At 35.9% G+C, this 26,781-nt stretch overlaps 1 protein-coding gene across 4 annotated transcripts in view; it reads left to right on the plus strand.

Moving 5' to 3' along the window:
- Window positions 1-26,781, plus strand: part of COL19A1 (collagen type XIX alpha 1 chain) — a 1,696,717-nt gene that overhangs the window by 763,671 nt on the left and 906,265 nt on the right. For all 4 annotated transcript variants that reach the window (XM_053710417.1, XM_053710419.1, XM_053710420.1 and 1 more), the window contains exon 14: window positions 15,842-15,895. In XM_053710417.1, the coding sequence (XP_053566392.1) occupies window positions 15,842-15,895 (54 nt within the window). The remainder of the gene's footprint in view (window positions 1-15,841; window positions 15,896-26,781) is intronic.

Consider the following 26,781-nt stretch of genomic DNA (forward strand, 5'->3'; position numbering starts at 1 on the left):
AAAAGCCGGCGTTAGCTATGCGGGTCGTTACCGACAAAACTCTAAATCTAGGCCAATGACAAGAGGCATATATGCAGCCACCAATCAGCAGCTTCTGGGTCTACCTAGGTATTGATTTCAACAAACAATCAATTGAACAAAGTTAATAAGATAATGGAAGTAAATTGGAAAGTTGCTTAAAATCAAAAGATCTATCTGAACCATGAAAGAAAAAAATTGGGTTTTATGTCACTTTAAAGGGACTTTTCAGCCCAAACTGGAATGCACACAGGTACATTGCAGTTTTGAAAAGAATATATATACATACATGTAATAGCAAAAATGCTCCTTGTAAAAGCTATAGCTGAGTGTACTTATGTATGCTTGTGCACCCGCCTTTTAAATACAGCACTTACTCAAAAAAAAACCCTAAGCTGCTTGTTACTATCTGGTAATGCAAGTCCCCCCTTGCTGTCTGAGCAGCCACATTTTTAAAATGCTGGTGCACTAAGAATATTCATATATACTTCACATGCACATGCAGAAAAAATACTAACATTAAAAGTGATAACTTTTTCTAGAATCCTTTTTGCCAATACATGTCTATTGTAAATATGTTTCTATTCAAAGATGTAATTAATCAATATGCATTTAAGTTTTGACTGGAATATCCCTTTAATGAAAATATTACCATCATTATTTATTTTGACTGTTTCAGCTATAAAATCCCATTGACAATTATGTTTGTTCTAGCTCTAGTTGTGTGCATGTTTTGAAATTTGCCTGACCTACATGCTTAATGCATAGTGATTGGTTATAGTAGTTCACAAACCCAAGTACATCTAGCCATAACAGCTCACAATCAGAGGGAAAAACTAAACATACTCACAGGAATTTGCAAGTGTTTAATTAAAACCATACACATTATGTTAAGAATGTAACAGTTTTAATGCTTTAAACACTTTTATTTTGTATGTGGAGCTTTTGAAATTTAAATATAAAATGTTTAATTATATGAACACTGACTTTCTATGAATACACTGAAATGTAATTTGTTTAACCCCTTAATGACCGGACCATTTTTCAATTTTCTTACCCTTAATGACAATGGCTATTTTTACATTTCTGCAGTGTTTGTGTTTAGCTGTAATTTTCCTCTTACTCATTTACTTTACCCACACATATTATATACCGTTTTTCTCGCCATTAAATGGACTTTCTAAAGATACCATTATTTTCATCATATCTTATAATTTACTATAAAAAAATGTAAAATATGAGGAAAAAATTGAAAAAACACACACTTTTTCTAAATTTGACCCCCAAAATCTACAACCACCAAAAAACACCCATGCTAAATAGTTTCTAAATTTTGTCCTGAGTTTAGAAATACCCAATGTTTACATTTTCTTTGCTTTTTTTGCAAGTTATAGGGAAATAAATACAAGTAGCACTTTGCTATTTCCAAACCACTTTTTTTCAAAATTAGCGCTAGTTACATTGGAACACTGATATCTTTCAGGAATCCCTGAATATCCCTTGACATGTATATATTTATATTTAGAAGACATCCCAAAGTATTGATCTAGGCCCATTTTGGTATATTTCATGCCACCATTTCACCGCCAAATACGATCAAATAAAAAAAAAAACTTAAATTTTTCACAATTTTAGGTTTCTCACTGAAATTATTTACAAACAGCTTGTGCAATTATGGCACAAATGGTTGTAAATGCTTCTCTGGGATCCCCTTTGTTCAGAAATAGCAGACATATATGGCTTTGGCGTTGCTTTTTGGTAATAATAAGGCCGTTAAATACTGCTGCGCACCACACTTGTAATATGCCCAGCAGTTAAGGGGTTAATTAGGTAGCTTGTAGGGTTAATTTTTAGCTTTAGCGTAGAGATCAGCCTCCCACCTGACACATCCCACCCCCTGATCCCCCCCTGACCCCCCTCAAACAGCTCTCTTCCCTCCCCCACCTCACAATTGTCACCGCCATCTTAAGTACTGGCAGAAAGTCTGCCAGTACTGAAATAAAAATAATTTATTATTATTTTTTTAATTTTTTCATACAGTCTGCAGTGATGGATCCCCCCTTACCCCACAACCTCCCTGATCCCCCCCAATACATCTCTCTAAACCTCCCCCTCTACCTATTTGCCGCCATCTTGGGTACTGGCAGCTGTCTGCCAGTACCCAATTTGCCCCCCAAAATAGTTTTTTTTTTAACTTTTTTATATGAAATACTTGTTTTCTGTAGTGTAGCTGGCCCCCCTGAATGATCTACATCCCTCCCCCTCCCAGATCCCTTACTAAAGAACTAAGATCCCCCTGCTTCCACATCGGTCTTTTGTTTTTACTTTCATTTTCGGGCATAATTTGCGCGCGTGCGCACACAAGCCCCACCCACCCCCCGGCCGCAAACGGATCTCCGGTCATAACCACCAACAAAGTGAGATCGCTTTGGAAAAAAACGGAGGATCATATAGATAAAAGCTACTCCGACCAACCAACAAAATTGTTAGTATCAGTGGCCGATGCAGAGAGGGCCACAGAGTGGCCCTTTCTGCATCGGTATGTAAAATAGGGGATTGCAGTGATGCCTCAATATTGAGGCATCACTACAATCCCTTGGAAGCAGCTGGAAGCAATCGTGATCGCTTCCAGCACTTCAGACAACAGAGGACGTACCAGGTACGTCAATTGTCATTAAGGGAGTTTTTTCCTATGACGTACCTGGTACGTCCTCTGTCATTAAGGGGTTAAAAACTCATTCTTTTAAATGTAGCCACTAATTAGCAAACACTGCTCAGTGTTCTGAACCAAAAATGGTCTGGCTCCTAAGCTTAGATTCCTGTTTTTCAACTAAAGATAGCAAGAGAATGAAGAAAAATTGATAATATTAGTAAAGGAGAAAGTTGCTTAAAATCGCATGCTATGCCTAAATCATGAAAGAAAATATTTGGGGTTTGTATCCCTTTAACCGCTAAGGCCAGTTAGTAACTGTTGCAAATGAACTGACAACATACCTATCTCACAAGGTTTAAAGTCTCTTCATCTTTACTGTAGTCTACATTGTTTGCACACTTTAGTGAATCTTTTATATCTGTCCCTAATTCTCCTAACCAAATGAGAGTAGCTAAGGGAAACCTAGGGAGGGATTGATAGACAGACAGATAGACATATAGATAGATAATAGATATAACAGAAAAAAACTGTATCATGCTTCAGAAAAAAATGTAATTGAGAAAAATCTAATATGGAAGTGCATTTCTAAATTTATTTGCTGACAAATGGAGCAGTGTGCCCAGATATTGTAAGACACATACACCTTGTCATTGAAGTGCAGCCATAACCCTCTAAGCACACTGAGCAAGGAGTCCACGTCTGGTAGTATTGCAGTATGCAGTAATACCTTCTTTTTTTAAAAAAAAATTGGACTTTTATTACATAGTAAAAGACAAGCTTTTGAGAGTTTTCTCTCTTCCTCAGGTCTGAAGCAATACTTATCAATATAATAGAACTAGTCGATGTCTTAGAAAGAAGATGGGCTATGCAGACAGGAAGTGGTATAATACGAGATCAGGGGGAGAAGGAGCAGGGTGTCATAAATAGCAGAAGATCAGTCTGATGGAGCAAGCTAGTATCTTACTCTATAGTAGCAGTGTTTTGAGACACGTGCACACTACTAAGCTCTTATTAACCTACCTAGATTTTCAGTGTTTAGAAACTGTATTTTGAAGAAAATGTTCTCTTATGTATATAATAAAATACTTTTTGATTGTATGTCACACTTTATGTTCTAAACATCACATAGAAAAAAAACCTGTGTATAACATAGATTAACTTGTAAACTGAGAATAAATTAAAATTGATTTCTTGTTACATTATATGTGTTTATTCGTTTCATATAAAATCCAGTTAGTGATGGCAAAAGTAGTCTGGAACTCAATCATAAAACAAAAACAAAAATACAAAAGAGGTTTATGATGGACCGGAATAATGTTGGTGAGAGGTTTTAAAGTGAAAGTATGTGACAAGTAAAAATTAATATAAAGCCAAAAAAGCAAACAAAATGATTTTAAAATGATTCCAGTTGTCTAATGAATTGGAATGGTCTTCCATTTTAAATCAGATTGTAGTTTGTGTCAATGCAAACAGAATTAAATCATTTTAGGATACATACAATATACATCTTACTAAAACAAAATAATAGATTAATGTTTATGTTTAAATATATTACCTGTACACTTTTCTACTTTACCAGAAAGACAAAAAGGCTAGATTTATTTGTTAAGCTGGGCATACTTGTGGTGTATAGAAATAGCTTTGCAATTATTTTTGGTCTGTCACACATTATGAGGGACATTATACAGAGGAAGTAAAGTTATGTATACCACTACCTGTGATATTCTTTGGAGCATATTTATCAAAGTGAATTATATGTCAGGCATTTTGATAAATAAGCTTTGTAAAATAACATAAGAAGCTATTTTAATAAATTACACTGTTCAACTCCATTGCACTGTTATGTATCAAAACAACATAACACAGTTTGACATATATAGCATAAAAATAGTTTAAACTCTGTTCTTAGTGAATAAACATACATTACGGTTATGTAAAGTATGATTGTTAATTAATAGCCTTAACACAAAACATCTATTCATAGAATGTTTAAAATGAATGATTATGTAAAACGGTTTTGTATTTTCACTGGACTGAGAAATGTTTCCCATTTATTCCATTATATGCATCTTTGGTTTCAATTTATTAGTGCATGTAAGCAAGACTGGAAAAAAAATGTCACTATGAGTTACCAGAGTGGAGAGAAAAAAAATTAGTAAGCCACTTAATGTTAAAATGTGAATTTATTTTTCTTACTTATCTACTAGTGGTCTAGTGGAAATTTCCAGCACTACAAATAAGCAAGAAATAAGAACATGGTGAATGTTGAACCAGAATACATATACAGTACAATTCAAATACAACTTTAGAAAGTTCTAAGGGTTTGCATCAAGCTTTGTTTCTGAAAACATTTCAATACTTAGCACTCACACTAGTGAAAGTAAACTTGTAACGTGGGTAACTTAGCTCACATGTTGCAAGTAAAATGTTTGCCCAAGAGTGAAACCTGATGCACCATAACTTCAGGACTTTGTATACCGTAACTGTGTTAAATTCTCCTCCAAAATAGAATTCAGTGGAGTACACTAACCTGACCACATTTAACCAAATGCACTCAACCCGACGTGGGTTATTAACATTTTAACATTCCAATGTTCTTCATATAGAAGAAAATGTTCTTTTTATTTTAAATATGTATTTCTATATATATTTTAAATATTTTTTGTAACACACACACACACACATATATATATATATATATATATATATATATATATATATATATATATATATATATATATGAATATATGATATAGAAATATATATTTAAAAATACATAGAACATTTTCCCCATGTGAAGTACTTTGGAATGTAAAATATTTACAGTAAATAAACAGTAAAACACATTATTACATATTTATACAAATTATTTTTAATGTTTCAAGGTATTTGAGTGGAAAGGGCTGCAAAGTATATACAGGGAGTGCAGAATTATTAGGCAAGTTGTATTTTTGAGGATTAATTTTATTATTGAACAACAACCATGTTCTCAATGAACCCAAAAAACTCATTAATATCAAAGCTGAATAGTTTTGGAAGTAGTTTTTAGTTTGTTTTTAATTATAGCTATTTTAGGGGGATATCTGTGTGTGCAGGTGACTATTACTGTGCATAATTATTAGGCAACTTAACAAAAAACAAATATATACCCATTTCAATTATTTATTTTTACCAGTGAAACCAATATAACATCTCAACATTCACAAATATACATTTCTGACATTCAAAAACAAAACAAAAACAAATCAGTGACCAATATAGCCAACTTTCTTTGCAAGGACACTCAAAAGCCTGCCATCCATGGATTCTGTCAGTGTTTTGATCTGTTCACCATCAACATTGCGTGCAGCAGCAACCACAGCCTCCCAGACACTGTTCAGAGAGGTGTACTGTTTTCCCTCCTTGTAAATCTCACATTTGATGATGGACCACAGGTTCTCAATGGGGTTCAGATCAGGTGAACAAGGAGTCCATGTCATTAGATTTTCTTCTTTTATACCCTTTCTTGCCAGCCACGCTGTGGAGTACTTGGACGCGTGTGATGGAGCATTGTCCTGCATGAAAATCATGTTTTTCTTGAAGGATGCAGACTTCTTCCTGTACCACTGCTTGAAGAAGGTGTCTTCCAGAAACTGGCAGTAGGACTGGGAGTTGAGCTTGACTCCATCCTCAACCCGAAAAGGCCCCACAAGCTCATCTTTGATGATTCCAGCTCAAACCAGTACTCCACCTCCACCTTGCTGGCGTCTGAGTCGGACTGGAGCTCTCTGCCCTTTACCAATCCAGCCACGGGCCCATCCATCTGGCCCATCAAGAGTCACTCTCATTTCATCAGTCCATAAAACCTTAGAAAAATCAGTCTTGAGATATTTCTTGGCCCAGTCTTGACGTTTCAGCTTGTGTGTCTTGTTCAGTGGTGGTCGTCTTTCAGCCTTACTTACCTTGGCCATGTCTATGAGTATTGCACACCTTGTGCTTTTGGGCACTCCAGTGATGTTGCAGCTCTGAAATATGGCCAAACTGGTGGCATCTTGGCAGCTGCACGCTTGACTTTTCTCAGTTCATGGGCAGTTATTTTGCGCCTTGGTTTTTCCACACGCTTCTTGCAACCCTGTTGACTATTTTGAATGAAACGCTTGATTGTTCGATGATCACGCTTCAGAAGCTTTGCAGTTTTAAGAGTGCTGCATCCCTCTGCAAGATATCTCACTATTTTTGACCTTTCTGAGCCTGTCAAGTCCTTCTTTTGACCCATTTTGCCAAAGGAAAGGAAGTTGCCTAATAATTATGCACACCTGATATAGGGTGTTGATGTCATTAGACCACACCCCTTCTCATTACAGAGATGCACATCACCTAATATGCTTAATTGGTAGTAGGCTTTCGAGCCTATACAGCTTGGAGTAAGACAACATGCATAAAGAGGATGATGTGGTCAAAATACTAATTTGCCATATAATTCTGCACTCCCTGTATATATATATATATATATATATATATATATATATATATATATATGTGTGTATGTGTATATACATGTTTATATATATATGTGTGTGTATATATATATATATATATATATATATATACACACACATAAATATATAAATACACATGTATACACACACATAAATTTTATAATCCTTTCCATTCAAACACATTGTCATATGCCATATACCTTTGAACCCTTATAACTATGAATAATTTTTAGCAGATATATGAATTTTTTTTAATCAGATAGCCCTAACGCTTTATGCAAGGTCTTCACTCACCTGATGAGCGTAAATCTAGATTGTGCTTGGTCGTGTGTGTTTACTTTAAATTTGTAATATGAGCTTAAGTTAATGTGGGTGCAATATTGCTATACTGCGCACTATTTTTAAGGCGACACTTATAGTCTAGCCCTTAATAGGTTAACACAACTAATAAAATAAGTCCATTAGTAGTTGAAATGTCATTATACTATGTTATTTGCACGTTAATAGTGTTTTATTAAACCTTGAGTTTGATTGCCCTCTGTACTGTGTAAAAAAAAAGGGCACTCTTACAAATATCCTGTTGAAAACGTTAAAGGGACACTGAACCCAAATTTTTTCTTTTGTGATTCAGAAAGAGCATGCAATTTTAAGCAACTTTCTAATTTACTCCTATTAGCAAATTTTCTTCATTCTCTTGGTATCTTTATTTGGAATGTAAGTTTAGATGCCGGCCCATTTTTGGTGAATAACCTGGGTTATTCTTGCTGATTGGTGGATAAATTAATCCACCAATAAAAGCGTGCTGTCCAGAGTGCTGAACCAAAAAAGAAGCATAGATGCCTTCTTTTTCAAATAAAGATAGCAAGTGAACGAAGAAAAATTGATAATAGGAGTAAATTAGAAAGTTTCTTAAAATTGCATGCTCTATCTGAATCACAAAAGAAAAAATTTGGGTTCAGTGTCCCTTTAATGAACAACTGAGTGCCATTCCAGCACTATGAAGCTCCTGTTGTAATTGTCTAAAGGAAGTTTTTACGTTGAAATCAGTGTGTCTTGCAAAGGCATGTTCCCTGAAATCATGTATGTTAAGGTGATGTGTATATTACTATAAGACTTTAAATCATAATTAATTTGTAATTTAAAAATCATATAACATATATTACAAGGAAATTTGTAAAAGTGAATTAAAAGCATATATTTTATTCATATAAACCAGTACTTGAAATTGAGTATGGAGTGACACTTTCTATAGGTTACTAATCCGATACATCCCTTCCGGTGGGTGGATATTTGAGCCATATTGGGGGCTTAAATATTGATCGCTTTCATTTGTTTACCAAGTCATCTTTATGAAAGCGGCAAGCAAACTGTGTAAGAAAACGTGTTTAAATGGGGTCAGTTATCAACTTGAATTGTGAGTAACTTTTGTTACTGGTTTATACAAATAAAATATACCCTTTTAATTCACTTTTACAAATCTCTTGTTGTATCATTTAGGGGGTTGATACTTTCTCATTGTTCAGTATGTAAACTATAAAAAGTGCGCAACCTGCTAACCTCGCGTTTTCCTTTCCATCAAACTTTATTACTTTCTTTGGGAAATAAATTTGTGACTCACATGGGCAGTGTGGTTTTTCACATCTGACCAGGAGAAGTTTTGATAATCAGGTTCTTCATGTGCTCAAAATGGGATATAAAAGTACAAAAAGAAAATGCTCTAATTTATTAGGGCATTTTATTCTTGCACTGTTGTGCTTGCATATTAACCATGCGTTTAACCCCTGAAATGGGGTTAAATGCATAAATAATGTCAGTTCCAAGGCAGAAACTCACTCTGGGAGCTAGCTGAACACCAATCAGCAGCAAACTCCCAGTAGTGTATTGCTGCTCCTAAACCTACCTACCTATGACTTTCAACAAAAAAACTATTTTTAAAATATTTAAAACGAAATTTCTAAGTGGGCCATCTTAAAGCGAAAAATTTAATCACAAACAGACACATCATCATTTTACCTTAAGATATTCATCTGCTCAGGATTAGACTCCAATCTGTCATTGTGGCCATTAAAATAAATATTGTTAATGGTGTCAGTTCTTCATAATAAAAACATCTGTCTAATTAAAGATTCTTTCAAGAACTAAAGATACATTTATGATCACACCTGTTTTTTTTTATTTAAAAAATAATATTAAAATAATGTGTTTAGGCTAGTGATATGACAGGTCTTCACATCCAATCAACCAGGGCAAAACGATTCTCAGAAGTACAGATTTATGAATCACTTATATTACAAAGAAAATATCTTTATATTAGTAATTCTGCAGTGCTATTGAAACCCTCCCAAGCTGTCCAGCAATCTGGGAAAATCGTTCAGTGGAAAATGTGGCATGCAATGTAATTACGTTGTGATTGTTTTTATTAATAGCAAGAGTTTTTTTCAATGATGAGCATACAGGGTTAGTTGAATGCAGTATATAGATACATTAACAATGGGTCATGTTTAACATTATTGTAGTACATTTAATCCATTTATTTTCCTTTATCACAACTGAGCATATAAATGTGTCACTTGTGTTGCTTTAATTTAACATAGCTGTGCTTGCAAGCAGTGTTTTTCATTAAAGGGTTATAAATCTTTGTACACTGACATTTCCAAAAAACATCTATTACAAATATGAATATATATTCTTGTAAATCCACTTACTTTTTTGTTCAAACGAAGTTTCTAAATATGTAAAATGAATATATATTTTTATCCAAAATCTGCTGCAACGACAGCTCAGAAATGTTCACAAGTTCACAATAGCACTTCCTCCAATTCCGCTGCAGTAGGCTGAGTCTAATTATAATATTAGTCATAGAAACACACTATACAAATTGCAAGCACAGTAATCTTTATGATCTATTGCATGCGCACTTAACCGTAACTACCATGTCCACCATCTTTGTTTGTCACAACGTGCGCACACACTATGTCATAACAGCAATATTTAGATTATATGAGATCAAAAATGCGCTATGCGCATGCGTGAGTCGTGGACGGGGATGACTGCGCATGATGAGCGCCATGATGGACGCCATGATTGTTCTACCCAGGTAGAACATTATTATTAGGCTTGCATAATGAGCCTAACAATGGGTTTGGCAGCAATACTATTTTATAATAGAAATTACAGGGAAACGGTAAAAGAAGTTTAATAAGTGTTAATTGCAGACTGTAATTTTATTATATAATGTTTATACAAAAAAATCTGGGCTTACTATACCATTGAAAAAAACAAACATTGGGCAAAAATATAAGTTTTGCGGTACTGCTATATCGCTGAAAAATTGGCCTTAGCATGCGGAATGGCAGGTCTCCCGTATTACAAGTCGTGTCGGTATGGCTATACTGCAAGCGTTTTAGCCTGTACCGCAACTCTCCATTCTGCACTCAAAAAATGGCTGAGTGTGGAATTTTCATTGCGTCTGTATTACAGGTTGTGCGGTGCAGCTATTACGCTAGTGTTATGGTCTATACCACCACAATCCATTCCCTGTTCAAAGACCAGTATTTATGGATTATGCAAACAAAAACGTTTCACAAAACTCAAAACAAAAATGTTACAAAGTACAATAACACCCATAAACTACATTATTAACCGCCATCCCCCGCATCACAAATACTTTATTAAACTTATTAAACCCTAAACTGCCGCCCACCCTCATAGCCAAAACTAAAATACAGTATTAACCCCTAAACTGCAGACCCCCCACATCGCAACTACTTTAGTAAACCTATTAACCCCTAAACCCCCTCACATAGCAACTACTAAACTAAACCTATTAACCCCTAAACCGCCAGCCCCCACATCGCAACACACTAAATTAAACTATTAAGCGCTAAACCTAACACCCCCTAACTTTAAATTAAAGTTACAATATACTAACTACCTTAAAATAAATAAAAACTTACCTGTGAAATAAAAAAAACCTAAGCTTAAACTATAAAATTAACCTAACATTACTATTTTAAAAAACTTGAATAAACAAAAAATAAAAGTTAAAAAATTAAAAAATCTTAACACTACGAAAAGATGTGTGAATATTTTTTTATTTTTTAATGGGCACTAAAGAGCTGATTGCCCTTTAAGGGCAATGCCCATACAATTGCCCTTTTAAGGGGCAATGGGTAGCTTAGGTTTTTTTTTTAGACTTTGGGGGGGTTGATTGGGTGAGGGTTTTACTGTTAGGGGTACTTTGTAATTTTTTTTATGTAAAAGAGCTGTTTAAGTTAGGGCAATGCCCTACAATAGGCAATTTTAAGGGCTATTGGTAGTTTATTGTTAGATTAGGGGGTGTTTTTATTGTGGGGTGGCTTTTTTGTTTTTATAGGGGTATTAGATTAGGTTTCATTTTTATTATTTTTGGATAATTTCATTTATTATTTTTGTAATCTTTGTTTTTTTTATTTTTCGTAATTTTAGTGTTGTTTTTTTTTGTTGTAATGTTCGATAATTTTTTTTCGGAGTGTTAGGATTTTTTTATTTTGTAACTTAGGTTTTTTTTGTTTGTTTGTTTTTTTAAAATAGTAATGTAAGGTTAATTTATAGTTTAAGCTTAGGCTATTTTTATTTCACAGGTAAGTTTTTATTTATTTTAAGGTAGTTAGTATATTGTAAGTTTAATTTAAGGTTAGGGGGTTTTCGGTTTAGGGGTTAATAGTTTAATTTAGTGTGCCGTGATGTGGGGGGCAGCAGTTTAGGGTTTAATAGCTTTATTTTAGTAGTTGCAATGTGGGGGGGTCAGCGGTTTAGGGGTTAATAGGTTTATTATAGTAGTTGTGATGCGGGGGGGTCATAGGCAGTCTATATGGAATGTGCAGGGGGCGGCATTGCACAAGCATTTCACTAGAAATGCTTTAGCAATGATAGATGCTGACAGCGTATCAATGTTGGGCAAACATGATTACCCTCACTGATCACTCCCAAACAGCTCTCCCACCCCACACTCATCCCCACCATTTTAGGTACTGGCAGACAGTCTGCCAGTATGCAGTTTTTTTTCTTATTAATATTATTATTTAGTTTAATATATTTTTTTCTGAAGTGTAGTGATCATCCTCAACCCCCCCACCTCCCTGATTCCCTCAAATGGCTCATTAACCCCCCTTCCACTAAAGGTGGCAATCTTTGGTACTGGCCACTGTCTGCCAGTACCTAATATATACATTTTTAATTTATTTATTTGATTTATATATATATTTTTTTTTTCTGTAGTTTAGTTTTTCCCCCACCTCCCCCCCTCTGGCAATCGTTAGTTAGGCCCCTCATACCACCTTTTTTCTGTAGTGTAGCTCTCTATCCTCTTCCTTAGTTTTTTTTTCTGCAGTGTAGGGCCCATCCCATCCCACTCCCACCCCTTCACCGCTGAGCCACCCACCCGCCTCCCGCTTTCTCTCCACACCTCCCTCCGCACCAGCAGATGATTCTTACAGATGCTGAAATACACATCTGTAAGGATCTGGCATCTGCCTTCATATGGAATGTGAGCACCAATCGTGTTCCTTTTCCATATGCAGACAGATGCCTGCAGCTCCGGAAAAGCAGCTCTTGGCTGTCTCTTGACAGCTGAGACTGCTGGAGCTTCCTCATATATATATATATAAATACGTTATGCGGTACAATGGGCTTTTTTACCGCATGACATATTTATACATCCTATTGGGTTAAGGGATTAAGCCTTCACAGATGCAATACACACCACATGGTATACTAGTGCATGAGCCCTCAAAGCATATGTGTGTATGCTGATGAAAAAACGAATGGGAATTTAACGCAAAAATGCTTCTATAGCAAATTGAAATGCACACACCTGATTTTTTTTATTTTATGCCTTTAAGATATATTATCCAGTCAGGAAGAAGATGGCAACTTTTATTTTTATGAAACTCTACATTATGACTGGATTATTCATATGGGTAGCTGTATCAAGGGTGTTAATATATGTGACAGCCACTATGTATGGTGGTCATATTTCTATGTTCCAGTTGTTGGTTGGCCCTCAATGTATAGTGTAAATTAATATATATATAAGTATGTATTATTGTTTTATAAGATATATTAGTAAGATTGGTATGTGTTTCTTTCTCAGGCTTTAGTGAGCACAGAAAATGACATTGTAGGGCTTTGTTTAGCTGAATAATAGCTTCAGTGACTATTTTATGCTATTGAATGTTCTTTTTTAAGAGTTTGCAATGATACAATTGGAGATGGCATATATAAAGCACAATAATGCCTCAGTATGAATTCCATATCCAGTATCAAATATATTCACCATTCAAAACCACAATAATGGATTGTCATGTTGATAATATCCCTTAAGAAAATTTTTTTTTTATAAAAATAAATGTATATTTATTTCAAACATATTACTCTATTTTTTAAAAGAAAGTTGAATTTAAAAATGTCTAGTACATAAAACAACCATTCCCAGTTAAAATATATTATATATGTTTGATGTATGTCAAGAGCTTTAAGTATCAGGGGGATGTATAAACTCTTATTAGGAAAATAAAATATATCAAAACTCTATATGAGAAATACTCACCATGAAGTCTGCAATTTACAAAATGTAGTTGTTTTAAAGGGACACTCAAGTTAAAATTAAACTTTCTTGATTCAGAAAGAGCACCCAATTTTAAGATTTTTTTAAAATTTACTTCCATTATCACATTTACACTCGTCGCAGAGTGTAATGCCTGCCCCTTCATTCGCGAGCTTTCTGTCGGTTATTTTCGCTCGCCCCCTCAGAGGGGGCATAGGATGTAAGAAGCAGCAGTCATTAGACTCTCGCATATGCGAACCGGCCCCACAAGGGCTCCTACATGGAGCCGTGTTTTCCGGGCATGTGTATTGAGTCACTCTGTCTTTGCTCTGTATGCTGTATTTATTTCTGCTGACTTATGTGTATGATCCTCTACTGAGTCTTGACCTGTCTTTGGATCATGATTTTGATTGTTCTTGTTTGCTCCTTCTTTAAACCTGCTTGACTGGTCAGACTTCTGGTAACTGTGTTACCCTTGATTGCCTAATAAATACTTGTGTATGACCCTGCCTGATCACTGAACTGTGTTTATTGCTTTCCCAGTGTCCTGTTGCCTCTTAAATACATGTTTGACCTTGTCTGATCCCCAGACACTGTCAATTGTATAGCAATAGAAATGTGACCACATGCTCCCATATGCGCAATCTTTAGAAGATACCTTTGCTGTGGCATATACCATTAAAGAGTACTGGGAAAAATGTGAAAACTATTTCCTTTCATAATTTTTACTAGTTGATTTACAGTATCAGAACAAAACTAGAACTCATGACCCCTTTTTGAAATGAAAACATTATCTTGTGTGTCTCTATTTTAATTTTTTTTTCTTAAAGGGATACTAAACCCAGTTTTTTTATTTCATGATTCAGATAGAGCATGCAATTTTAAACACCTTTCTAATTTACTCCTATTATCAATTTTTCTTTGTTCTCTTGCTATCTTTTTTTGAAAAAGTAAAAATATAAGCTTTGGAGCCGGCACCTTTTTTTCCAGCACCTGAGTAGCGCTTGCTGAATGGTGGCTACATTTAGCCACCAATCAACAAGCGCTATCCAGGTGCTGAACCAAAAATGGGCCTCTCCAAAGCTTGTATTCTTGCTTTTCTAAATAAAGATAGCAAGAGAGCGAAGAACAATTTATAATAGGAGTAAGTTAGAAAGCTGCATAAAATTGCATGCTCTATCTGAATCATGAAATAAAAAAATTTAGCTTTAGTATCCCTTTAATTAAAATTGTATTATTATCATTTTATTATTATTATTATTATTATTATTATTATTATTATTATTATTATTATTATCATTTTTAACAAAGGAAAATGATGCGGATCATGCATTTTGTGTGCAAACTAGAAAACCAATTCCAACATGTTAATACAAGATGTGTACATATTTTTTACATTGTTCGATAATTTTCAGTACCTTTCTTTTATCTCTAATAAGTATGTATTGACAAATACTAAAACATCTTATGGTAAACTGAGATTTTGAAATATTTAACCAACCATATAAAATAATCCACTTCTTTTCCATTATATACCTTGTATTATATAAACTGCATCCTGTTGTTAAAAGACGCAATGGACTGTAGCAAAATGCAACATTTATATTACCTGTAATATAGGTCCCATTTTATAAAAAAAAATAAGAATAATATTAAAATATCAAATAAGTAGCAGCATTCAAAAATACAATTTTAATTTAACTCATTAAGGATCCTGCAAGCTTGTTAAAGGCCAACTAGCAGCTAAATCAGTACTATTTATTCATCCACTAATTCAATTCAAGTGGGTATTTAAAATCTCATAACTCTAAATGATGCTTCTTCCAGATGGTAAATTAATGTAATTTTAGCAAGAAGTGAAGTTGCACAGATATTTAGTATTTAGAACACTAGCTGATTTAATGTTCTGCACCCACCAATGCACAGATGTTGCTTATCTTTTTAGTGCCAGCCTGTCTTTAGATTTTCACTTACAGTGATCTGTTGAATGAAGATTGTAGGATATGAACATCTTAAGTTGTTTTCATTATTATAACCATGTTAATAATTCAGTAATAAAGTATGCTGTTTCTAATTATAAATGTGAACTCTCTTATCTTTTTGCAGGGTTTGGATGGTGTACCAGGACTTCAAGGTCCAATTGGCCCCAAGGGAGAAAAGGTAGAATATTAATGTTTTTAAACTACCTTTGGAAAGCTAATAATAGTTAATGTGAATATGTGAGAAACAGATCTTGAAAATTCTGATGTGGGGGAATAGCTAAATTCACATTCAATATTCCATGTATTAAAAAAACAACTGATAGCTTGTTAATAATGCATGCTATGTGTAGAATCACGGCATATAATCTAGCATACATTACAAATTGCTTTAAATTATGTGATTAAAAATGCTTCAGTGGTTTTAAGGCCACACTTATTATAAAACTGTCAGACTAAAATATTTACAGGTTTACCAAACATCCATTGAGTCAATTTCTCAAACCTACAGTTTCTTAGGGCTAGATTTATCAAAGGCTAGCAAACTCTGTATGTGCTTCGCCTGTAACTGCGCCCCAGCTCGCCTCCGGAGAAGCGCACATGTGCGCCTGAATTTATCACAAAAATAGACGTAATTTTGCACAGGCGAGCTGGGGCGTAATAATGATAAATTTCGCCTGTCGGCAAAAGCATTTACTCCCTATTTACTCCCTATTTATCACAGTATATCCCTATAAATATTTACGCCGCAATGTTTTGATTATTAAAAAAAAACGTTTTATATGTAACTATTTCGCTTATATATATTATATAATGTTTCTGTGCTGTTTTTGTCATATGTTGATAATTGAAGATCACAAAAATAAATATATCAATATATCGATATATATAAAACTGTTGGTGCCCATATGCGCCTGTGGAAGCGCAAATTTCTTGCAATAAGAGTCTCTTTTTGTCGCTGAGCCTTTGAAAAATTAGTTAAAAGAAGAAAGTACTGCATCACAAGATGTAAAAGCATGTATTATAATGATGTTCGCCTCAGTCTGTATGGCGAAATACAACACGAAATTGAAGCCGAAATTTCAGTTCCCTATCAGCGCAAAGCAATGATGAATTCCAAACAAGTCGTGTTTCTATGTCTGCATCTAAAATTACGTCTGTATCCAATGTGTATTAGTGCTGTCTGGAGCGCGCCTGTGCGCCTAGGCGAATGCAAGCGGAGTGGGAAGAATTTTCTTTCAGATTTGCGCAATTATAGGCGCAGAGTGCTGTGATGAATATGACGATCAGGTCATATGCGCTATTCTGGACGGAATTAAAGGAGAATGGATTTGATAAATCGACCCCTTAATATTCAGGGTTTATAAAGAGGGGTCTTACATGGAACCATTTACTGTGGGTAAAAGGGACACAACACATGTTATTGTGACAGTGTAAAAAAGTATATTAAAACAAATTGCAGATTATATTTTAATGCAACTGGCTTTTCTGGTTGCTGGTAGTACTATAGGGACTGGTTGTAAATTTTTGGGTCATTTCATAATTTCCCTTTAATATAGAATTTAAATAAATAAAACTGCAGGCAGACAAATTCACAAATAGTGGCAAAAACTTATGCAACCATAAGAGCAGAGCATGTCAGTCACCCCAAACAAGCAAGTGTTGGGGCGATTTGTCTTGTCATCTCTGAGGTGGCGGAGAGAGTTTTTGCTTCTTATATTTGTAGTTTCACGCTCGCTCATACAGCCTGCACTGCAAAGCTTCAAAAGCTGCATATGCAGCTTAAATGGCCATTACAAAGAGAAGAATTGCATAATCAACAAGTACATAATACAAAAACAATGCAATAGCCCTTACTGTGAAATTTAAATGAGCAGTAGATTTTCACATTTCTAAATGTATTTCAATTTGCCACCTCCTCTTTCATATGACAGCCATCAGCCAATCACAGACTTGTATACCTAAACATTGTGAAGTCTTGTACTTGTTCAGTAGTAGCTGGTGCCTCAGAAAGTGTGCATTAAAAATATTGTGCATAATTTGATAATGGAAGTAAATTGGGAAGTCTCTTTAAAAAAAAACATAATTTATGTAAGAACTTACCTGATAAATTAATTTCTTTCATATTGGCAAGAGTCCATGGGCTAGTGACGTATGGGATATACAATCCTACCAGGAGGGGCAACGTTTCCCAAACCTCAACATGCCTAAAAATACACCCCTCACCACACCCACAATTCAGTTTAACGAATAGCCAAGCAGTGGGGTGATAAAGAAAGGAGTAAAAAGCATCAACAAAAAAAAATTGGAAATAATTGTGCTTTATACAAAAAATCATAACCACCATACAAAGGGTGGGCCTCATGGACTTTTTGCCAATATGAAAGAAATGAATTTATCAGGTAAGTTCTTACATAAATTATGTTTTCTTTCATGGAATTGGCAAGAGTCCATGAGCTAGTGACGTATGGGATAGCAATACCCAAGATGTGGAACTCCACGCAAGAGTCACTAGAGAGGGAGGGATAAAAATAAAAACAGCCATTTTCTGCTGAAAAAATTAATCCACAACCCAAAAAAAATAAGTTTTGTATTCTCATAAATGAAAGAAAAAACCTTAAATCAAAAGCAGAAGAATCAAACTGAAACAGCTGCCTGAAGAACTTTTCTACCAAAAACTACTTCTGAAGAAGCAAATACATCAAAACGGTAGAATTTAGTAAATGTATGCAAAGAGGACCAAGTTGCCACTTTGCAAATCTGATCAACTGAAGCTTCATTCTTACGACCCACAAAGTGGAGACTGATCTAGTAGAATGAGCTGTAATTCTCTGAGGCAGGGCCTGACCCAACTCCAAATAAGCTTGATGAATCAAAAGTTTCAACCAAGAAGCCAAGGAAATAGCAGAAGCCTTCTGACCTTTCCTAGGACCAGAAAATAAAACAAATAGACTGGAAGTCTTCCTGAAATCTTTAGTAGCTTCCACATAATATTTCAAAGCTCTTACCACATCCAAAGAATGTAAGGATCTTTCCAAAGAATTCTTAGGATTAGGACACAAAAAAGGGACAACAATTTCTCTACTAATTCACAACCTTAGGTAAAAATTGAAAAGAAGTCTGCAAAACTGCCTTATCCTGATGAAAGATCAGAAAAGGAGACTCACAAGAAAGAGCAGATAGCTCAGAAACTCTTCTAGCAGAAGAGATAGCCAAAAGGAACAACACTTTCCAAGAAAGTAGTTTAATGTCCAAAGAATGCATAGGCTCAAATGGAGGAGCCTGTAAAGCCTTCAAAACCAAATTAAGACTCCAAGGAGGAGAAATTGATTTAATGGCAGGCTTAATACGAACTAAAGCCTGTACAAAACAGTGAATATCAGGAAGTATAGCAATCTTTCTGTGAAATAAAACAGAAAGAGCAGAGATTTTTCCCTTCAAGGAACTTGCAGACAAACCCTTATCCAAACCATTGTGAAGAAACTGTAAAATTCTAGGAATTCTAAAAGAATGCCAAGAGAATTTATGTGAGAAGAACACCATGAAATGTAAGTCTTCCAAACTCTATAATAAATCTTTCTAGAGACAGATTTACGAGCATGTAACATAGTATTAATCACTGAGTCAGAGAAACCTCTATGACTTAGTACTAAGTGTTCAATTTCCATACCTTCAAATTTAATGATTTGAGATCCTGATGGAAAAACGGACCTTGAGACAGTAGGTCCGGCCTTAATGGAAGTGGCCAAGGCTGGCAACTGGACATCCGAACCAGATCCGCATAACAAAACCTGTGTGGCCATGCTGGAGCCACCAGCAACACAAACGATTGTCCCATGATGATTTTGGAGATCACTCTTGGAAGGAGAACTAGAGGCCGGAAAATATAAGCAGGTTGATAACACCAAGGAAGTGTCAGCGCATCCACTGCTTCCGCCTGAACATCCCTGGACCTGGACAGGTATCTGGGAAGTCTCTTGTTTAGATGAGAGGCCATGAGATCTATCTCTGGAAGACCCCACATCTGAACAATCTGAGAAAACACATCTGGATGGAGAGACTACTCCCCTGGATGTAAAGTCTGAAGTCTGATGGCTGAGATAATCCACCTCCAAATTGTCTACACCTGGGATATGCACCACAGAGATTAGACAGGAGCTGGATTCCGCCCAAGCAAGTATCCGAGATACTTCTTTCATAGCTTGGGGACTATGAGTCCCACCCTGATGATTGACATATGTCACTGTTGTGATATTTTCTGTCTGAAAACAAATGAATGGTTCTCTCTTTAACAGAGGCGAAAACTGAAGAGCTCTGAGAATTGCATGGAATTCTAAAATATTTATGGTAATCTCGCCTCTTGAGATTTCCAAACCCCTTGTGCTGTCAGAGATCCCCAAACAGCTCCCCAACCTGAAAGACTCGCATCTGTTGTGATCACAGTCCAGGTTGGTTGAACAAAAGAAGCCCCTTGAACTAAATGATGGTGATCTATCCACCACGTCAGAGAGTGTCGTACATTGGATTTAAGAATATTAATTGTGATATCTTTGTATAATCCCTGCACCATTTGGTTCAGCATATAAAGCTGTAGAGGTCTCATGTGAAAACGAGCAAAGGGTATCGCGTCAAATGCTGCAGTCATGAGACCTAAAACTTCCATGCACATAGCCACTGAAGGGAATGACTGAGACTGAAGGTGCCGGCAGGCTGCAGCCAATTTTAAATGTCTCTTGTCTGTTAGAGACAGAGTCATGGACATTGAATCTATCTGGAAGCCTAAAAAGGTGACCCTTGTCTGAGGAATCAAGAAACTTTTTGGTAAATTGATCTCCAACCATGTTTCCTAAGAAACAACACTAGTTGATTTGTGTGAGATTCTGCAGAACGTAAAGACTGAGCTAGTACCAAGATATCGTCCAAATAAGGAAACACTGCAATACCCCTGTTCTCTGATTACAGAGAGTAGGGCACCTAGAACCTTTGAAAAGATTCTTGGAGCTGTTGCTAGGCCAAATGGAAGAGCAACAAATTGGTAATGCTTGTCTAGAAAAGAGAATCTCAGGAACTGATAATGTTCTGGATGAATCGGAATATGAAGGTATGCATCCTGCAAGTCTATAGTGGACATATAATGTCCTTGCTGAACCAAAGGCAGAATAGTCCTTATAGTCACCATCTTGAAAGTTGGTACTCTTACATAACGATTCAATATTTTCAGATCCAGAACTGGTCTGAATAAATTTTCCTTCTTTGGACAATGAATAGATTTGAATAAACCCCCAAAACCTCTTCCTCAATGTCTGAGGAAGGATCTTCTGAATCAGATAGATCCTCATCAGAGGAGGATAAATTATTATGTTGTTGGTCATTTGAAATTTCATCAACTGAATGAGAAGTTTTAAAGACCTTTTACGTTTATTAGAGGTGGAAATGCAGACAAAGCCTTCTGGATAGAATCAGAAACAAATTCTTTTAAAATTCATAGGTATATCATGTACATTAGAAGTTGAAGGAACTGCAACTGGCAATGTACTATTACTGATGGACACACTATCTGCATGTAAACGTTTATCATGACAAACTATTACAAATGATGTTCTGCAAAAATAATTTCCACAATCTTACAACAAATGCACTTAGCTTTGGTAGACCCGATGGTCTGGCAGCAATGTTCCAGCAGAAACTTCTAAGGCAGGATCAGATTGAGACATCTTGCAAAATGTAATAGAAAAAAAACAACATATAAAGCAAAATTATCAATTTCCTTATATGACAGTTTCAGGAATGGGAAAAATGCAAAAAAGCATAGCCCTCTGATAGAGAAAAAAAAAGACTAAACCCCAAGTAAGAAAAAAAATTTCTTAAAAAATGTTCATTTTTCCCCAAATATGAAACTGACAGTCTGCAGAAGGAAATACATGAACCTGACTCATGGCAAATATAAGTACAATACATATATTTAGAACTTTATATAAATGCATAAAGTGCCAAACCATAGCTGAGGTGTCTTAAATAATAAAAAACATACTTACCAAAAGACACCCATCCACATATAGCAGATAGCCAAACCAGTACTAAAACAGTTATCAGTAGAGGTAATGGTAAATTGAGAGTATATCGTCAATCTGAAAAGGGAGGTAGGAGATGAATCTCTACGACCGATAACAGAGAAGCTATGAAATAGACCCCCATTAGGGAAATCATCATATTCATAAGTGATACTCCCTTCACATCCCTCTGACATTTGCTGTACTCTGAGAGGAATCGGGCTTCAACAATGCTGAGAAGCGCATATCAACGTAGAAATCACAAACTTACTTCACCACCTCCATAGGAGGAAAAGTTTGTAAAACTGAATTGTGGGTGTGGTGAGGGGTGTATTTTTAGGCATTTGAGGTTTGGGAAACTTTGCCCCTCCTGGTAGGATTGTATATCCCCCATATGTCACTAGCTCATGGACTCTTGCCAATTACATGAAAGAAACTGCATGTTCTGTGTGAATCATGAAAGTTTAATTTTGACTTTAGTATCCCTTTAATAAATCTTCTTCAAAGTATCAGCTCAATGTCTGGAACTAGTAACCTAAATAACCATATAGACAGATATAACACACACAATCCCAGCAATCTGTTAACAATAACTGTTTGATGCAATTGCTAACTATAAAATGCAGTACATACCATTTAGAACACCCCTAGGATATGTTGCAATTATAAAAGGAAAGGACACCAAGTGTCAGTAACAAATTGTATCAAAATATCAAAGGATTGACATCTTCAACATATTATAAATCCTACTTTATTTGTACATAGTGTCATCAACCAATGTGTATTTAATAGAAACAATAGAAATATGGAAAAAATATAGAATTATATATTCAAGCATTATTTCCAATATGCTGTGTTTTAAAGTCCACCAAAATATTTAAATATATTATGAACAGAATAATAATAAAGCCACAGTAAAAATGTTGATATTATAATATAAAGGGCTAGATTACAAGTGGAGCACTAATTTATTGCGCACCTGTAAATAGGCCAATTCGCCCGTTTTCGGGTGCATAATAAATAACCAGCCATTTGTTTTTTGGTTATTGCTACCACAATCTTGCAGTAGCAATTAGTGCTCCAAAAATTAACCAGAGATCAGATCTCTGATTAATTTTCAAAAAGTGCACCAATTTGGCCCCAAAATAAAGTATGTTTTTTTAAAAATGAATAACTGCACAAAGCAGTTTTTAGGGGTTAAATTTGGCGGATGTGAGGTGTTAGAAAAAAACCAACACTGAAAAGTGCCTTTACATTGCAGTCTATGGGGACTGTGTTATCCCTGTAAATATATATGTATATGCTTAAATACATATATATTTATGTGTTAATAAGTGTATATATACACATACTTATTCATATATACATTTAAATCTGCTGCCCATCGCTGCGCAAATTACCCCCTTCGCTGCACTAGGTTCTCATGCCGTGAGATGTATGCTTAAATACATATATATTTATGTGTTAATAAGTGTATATATACACATACTTATTCATATACATGTAAATTTGCTGCCCATTGCTGCACAAATTACCACCTTTGCTGCACTAGGTTCTCATGCCTTGAGATGTATGCTTAAATACATATATATTTATGTGTTAATATGTGTATATATACACATACATATTCATATACATTTAAATCTGCTGCACAAATTACCACCTTCGCTGCACTAGGTTCTCATGCCTTGACATGTATGCTTAAATACATATATATTTATGTGTTAATATGTGTATATATACACATACTTATTCATATACATTTAAATCTGCTGCCCATCGCTGCACAAATTTCCCCCTTCTCTGCACTAGGTTCTCATGCCGTGTCTTACGTCATGAGAACAAGGCTCCCGTTGGAGCCTATGGAATTGCACTCTCGTGAGCGCAAAGCTTCCGTGCAATGCACCTAACTTTGATAGACTAGCGCACATTTGCATTTAATTAGGTGTGGTAAAAAATGTAACTTTAAACAATACAGGTTGCTTAACTAAGAACTGAAAGTGCAGACTTCTCAAGCCTAATCCTGCCACTTATCTGTCTCTTAATTAGAGTTGAGCAGGTGGGATCAGATACGAAACTGCAAAACAATAAATAGCTTAGCTAACAAATGAGTGTAGCTAGTTATGTCTACTCAAGTAACAAGTGCAGATTGGCTTCTCAAAATAAGGCAAGTTATGGTTAGCTATTAAAACAGAAACGGCAAACAAAGTGTTAATGTATTCCAAAACAATTCACACTCACATAATGGGCCAGATTACAATTGGAGTGCTATCTTAACCGGCGCATGTAAAGGGGCACATTTGCCATTTATGGGCGCACGTTAAAAAACCAGCCACTACAAGTGGCTGCTTAATGTGACTGCGAGCTTGCGGTTTCACTTTGTGCTAGAAATCATTAACCAGGGATCAGATCTCAGGTTAATGAAAAAAAAGTTGCCCCCAAAATGAACACAGTACATTTATATTAAAAATAAATTGCACAAAGCAGTTATAAGGGGTTAAAGTGAGGGGGGGGGGGTGTTGGAAAAAAATGGCACCTAAAGTGTATTTACATGAAGGTTAATGGCGGACTGTGTTTTCACTTTAGATATATCGGCATGAAAATGTGGCTCCCATATGAGCCTTTTGAAGCGCACTCTCATGAGCACTTTGCTTCCGTGCAATGTGAACGACTAGTCGCTTTCGCATTACGCTGCACTTGTAATACCAGTGCACATTTACGCGCGCAGGTATTACTAAGTGATGTGCAAATATCACGCTTGTGTAATAATAAGGTGTTTTGTGTCTTAAATCGACATTAAACTGCTGGGTACAAGAACTCATAATCTTATTGTTTTCCTTCCTGTACCTGCAGCTCTATTTCTAAATTATTAATTTATTTAAACCCATCTTTATGCTGGGTGCCGTAATGCAGACTTTACAGGGGCTGAACTCACTGAATGTTTAAAGAAAAAGGGCGGAACTTTCCAGCACTGAGAGATCTCTCTCATTACTGTATGTGAAGGAAAGACAAGCCCAGTGCAATATAGCACTGCATGATTGTCTCTCCTTCAAATCCAGACATGCAGGGAATGCCCCTTAAAGAATTTCACTAGGGATCTTGCAGTGCTGGAGGATCATTTTAGATCATCTCACCTGAGCAGAGGTCTCAATCATTAGGCCCATAGTGTTGCATCCAGTAACAGACTTAGTGCACGTTTACAGATAAGTTCATGTTACTGACTGTACCTTGCACTGTGGGTTAGTTTACACAATAGAAAGCTAAAGCTTAAAAGTTTAAAAGATACATAACAAATATAAAAAGCTCCCAGGTATAAGACATAGACTTGCAAGCAGCGCTAATATGTAGAACTCCCTCTACATGATAAGGCTTGTCAAGAAGACAACAATATCGCTGATCTGTGAGCTGCTTCTGTCACAGGGAGCAATAATACTTCATCTCCTAGTGTGAACATGCAGAGCTTCACCAACCAGGGTTAAAAGAAAAGAACAGCTTAGAAGACAGCTGCAGACGCAGGAGGGAAAACATCAGCAGGGTGAGCAGAAGTAAAATGTCCCTTTAAGCAGTCTTGTTTACGTAATATAACCAGGACATCGGGTTTCCTCTGACTTTTAAAGAGGTTTTTTTTATAGGAGTTTCTGCAAACTTCCAAAAAATAAAAATATCCAAATTCTAAACAAAAGTTAAACATGATGGCAAATTAAGCCAGCACTGATGATGACTGCCTGGTGTGCTTGAATGCAGGATTTTCACTTCATCAAAAACTAATGATATGCACAAATAAAAATGTCATATCAATTTGTGTAATTTATTAAATATATATATATATATATATATATATATATATATACAGTGGGGCAAAAAAGTATTTAGTCCGCCACCAATTGTGCAAGTTCTCCCACTTAAGAAGATGAGAGAGGCCTGTAATTTTCATCATAGGTATGCCTCAACTATGAGAGACAAAATGTGGAAACAAATCCAGACAATAACATTGTCTGATTTGGAAAGAATTTATTTGCATATTATGGTGGAAAATAAGTATTTGGTCAATATCAAAAGTTTATCTCAATACTTTGTTTTATATCCTTTGTTGGCAATGACAGAGGTCAAATGTTTTCTGTAAGTCTTCGCAAGGTTGTCATACACTGTTGCTGGTTTGTTGGTCCATTCCTGCATGCAGATCTCCTCTAGAGCAGTGATGTTTTGGGGCTGTCGCTGGGCAACACAGACTTTCAACTCCCTCCAAAGGTTTTCTATGGGGTTGAGATCTGGAGACTGGCTATGCCACTCCAGGACCTTGAAATGCTTCTTACGAAGCCACTCCGTTGCCCGGGCGGTGTGTTTGGGATCATTGTCATGCTGAAAGACCCAGTCACGTTTCATCTTCAATGCCCTTGCTGATGGAAGGAGGTTTGCACTCAAAATCTCACAATACATGGCCCCATTCATTCTTTCATGTACACGGATCAGTTGTCCTGTTCCCTTTGCAGAGAAACAGCCCCAAAGCATGATGTTGCCACCTCCATGCTTCACAGTAGGTATGGTGTTCTTTGGTTGCAACTCAGCATTCTCTCTCCTCCAGACACGACGAGTTGTGTTTCTACCAAACAGTTCTACTTTGGTTTCATCTGACCATATGACATTCTCCCAATCCGCTTCTGGATAATCCAAATGCTCTCTAGCATACTTCAGACGGGCCTGGACATGTACTGGCTTAAGCAGGGGGACACGTCTGGCACTGCAGGATCTGAGTCCATGGCAGCGTAATGTGTGTTACTGATGGTAGCCTTTGTTACAATGGTCCCAGCTCTCTGCAGGTCATTCACTAGGTCCCCCCGTGTGGTTCTGGGATGTTTGCTCACCGTTCATCATTTTGACCCCATGGGGTGAGATCTTGCGTGGAGCTCCAGATCGAGGGAGATTATCAGTGGTCTTGTATGTCTTCCATTTTCTAATTTTTGCTCCCACAGTTGATTTCTTCACACCAAGCTGCTTGCCTAATACAGATTCAGTCTTC

Source organism: Bombina bombina, chromosome 4 (genome assembly GCF_027579735.1).
Source record: "Bombina bombina isolate aBomBom1 chromosome 4, aBomBom1.pri, whole genome shotgun sequence".
NCBI classification, from domain to species: domain Eukaryota; kingdom Metazoa; phylum Chordata; class Amphibia; order Anura; family Bombinatoridae; genus Bombina; species Bombina bombina.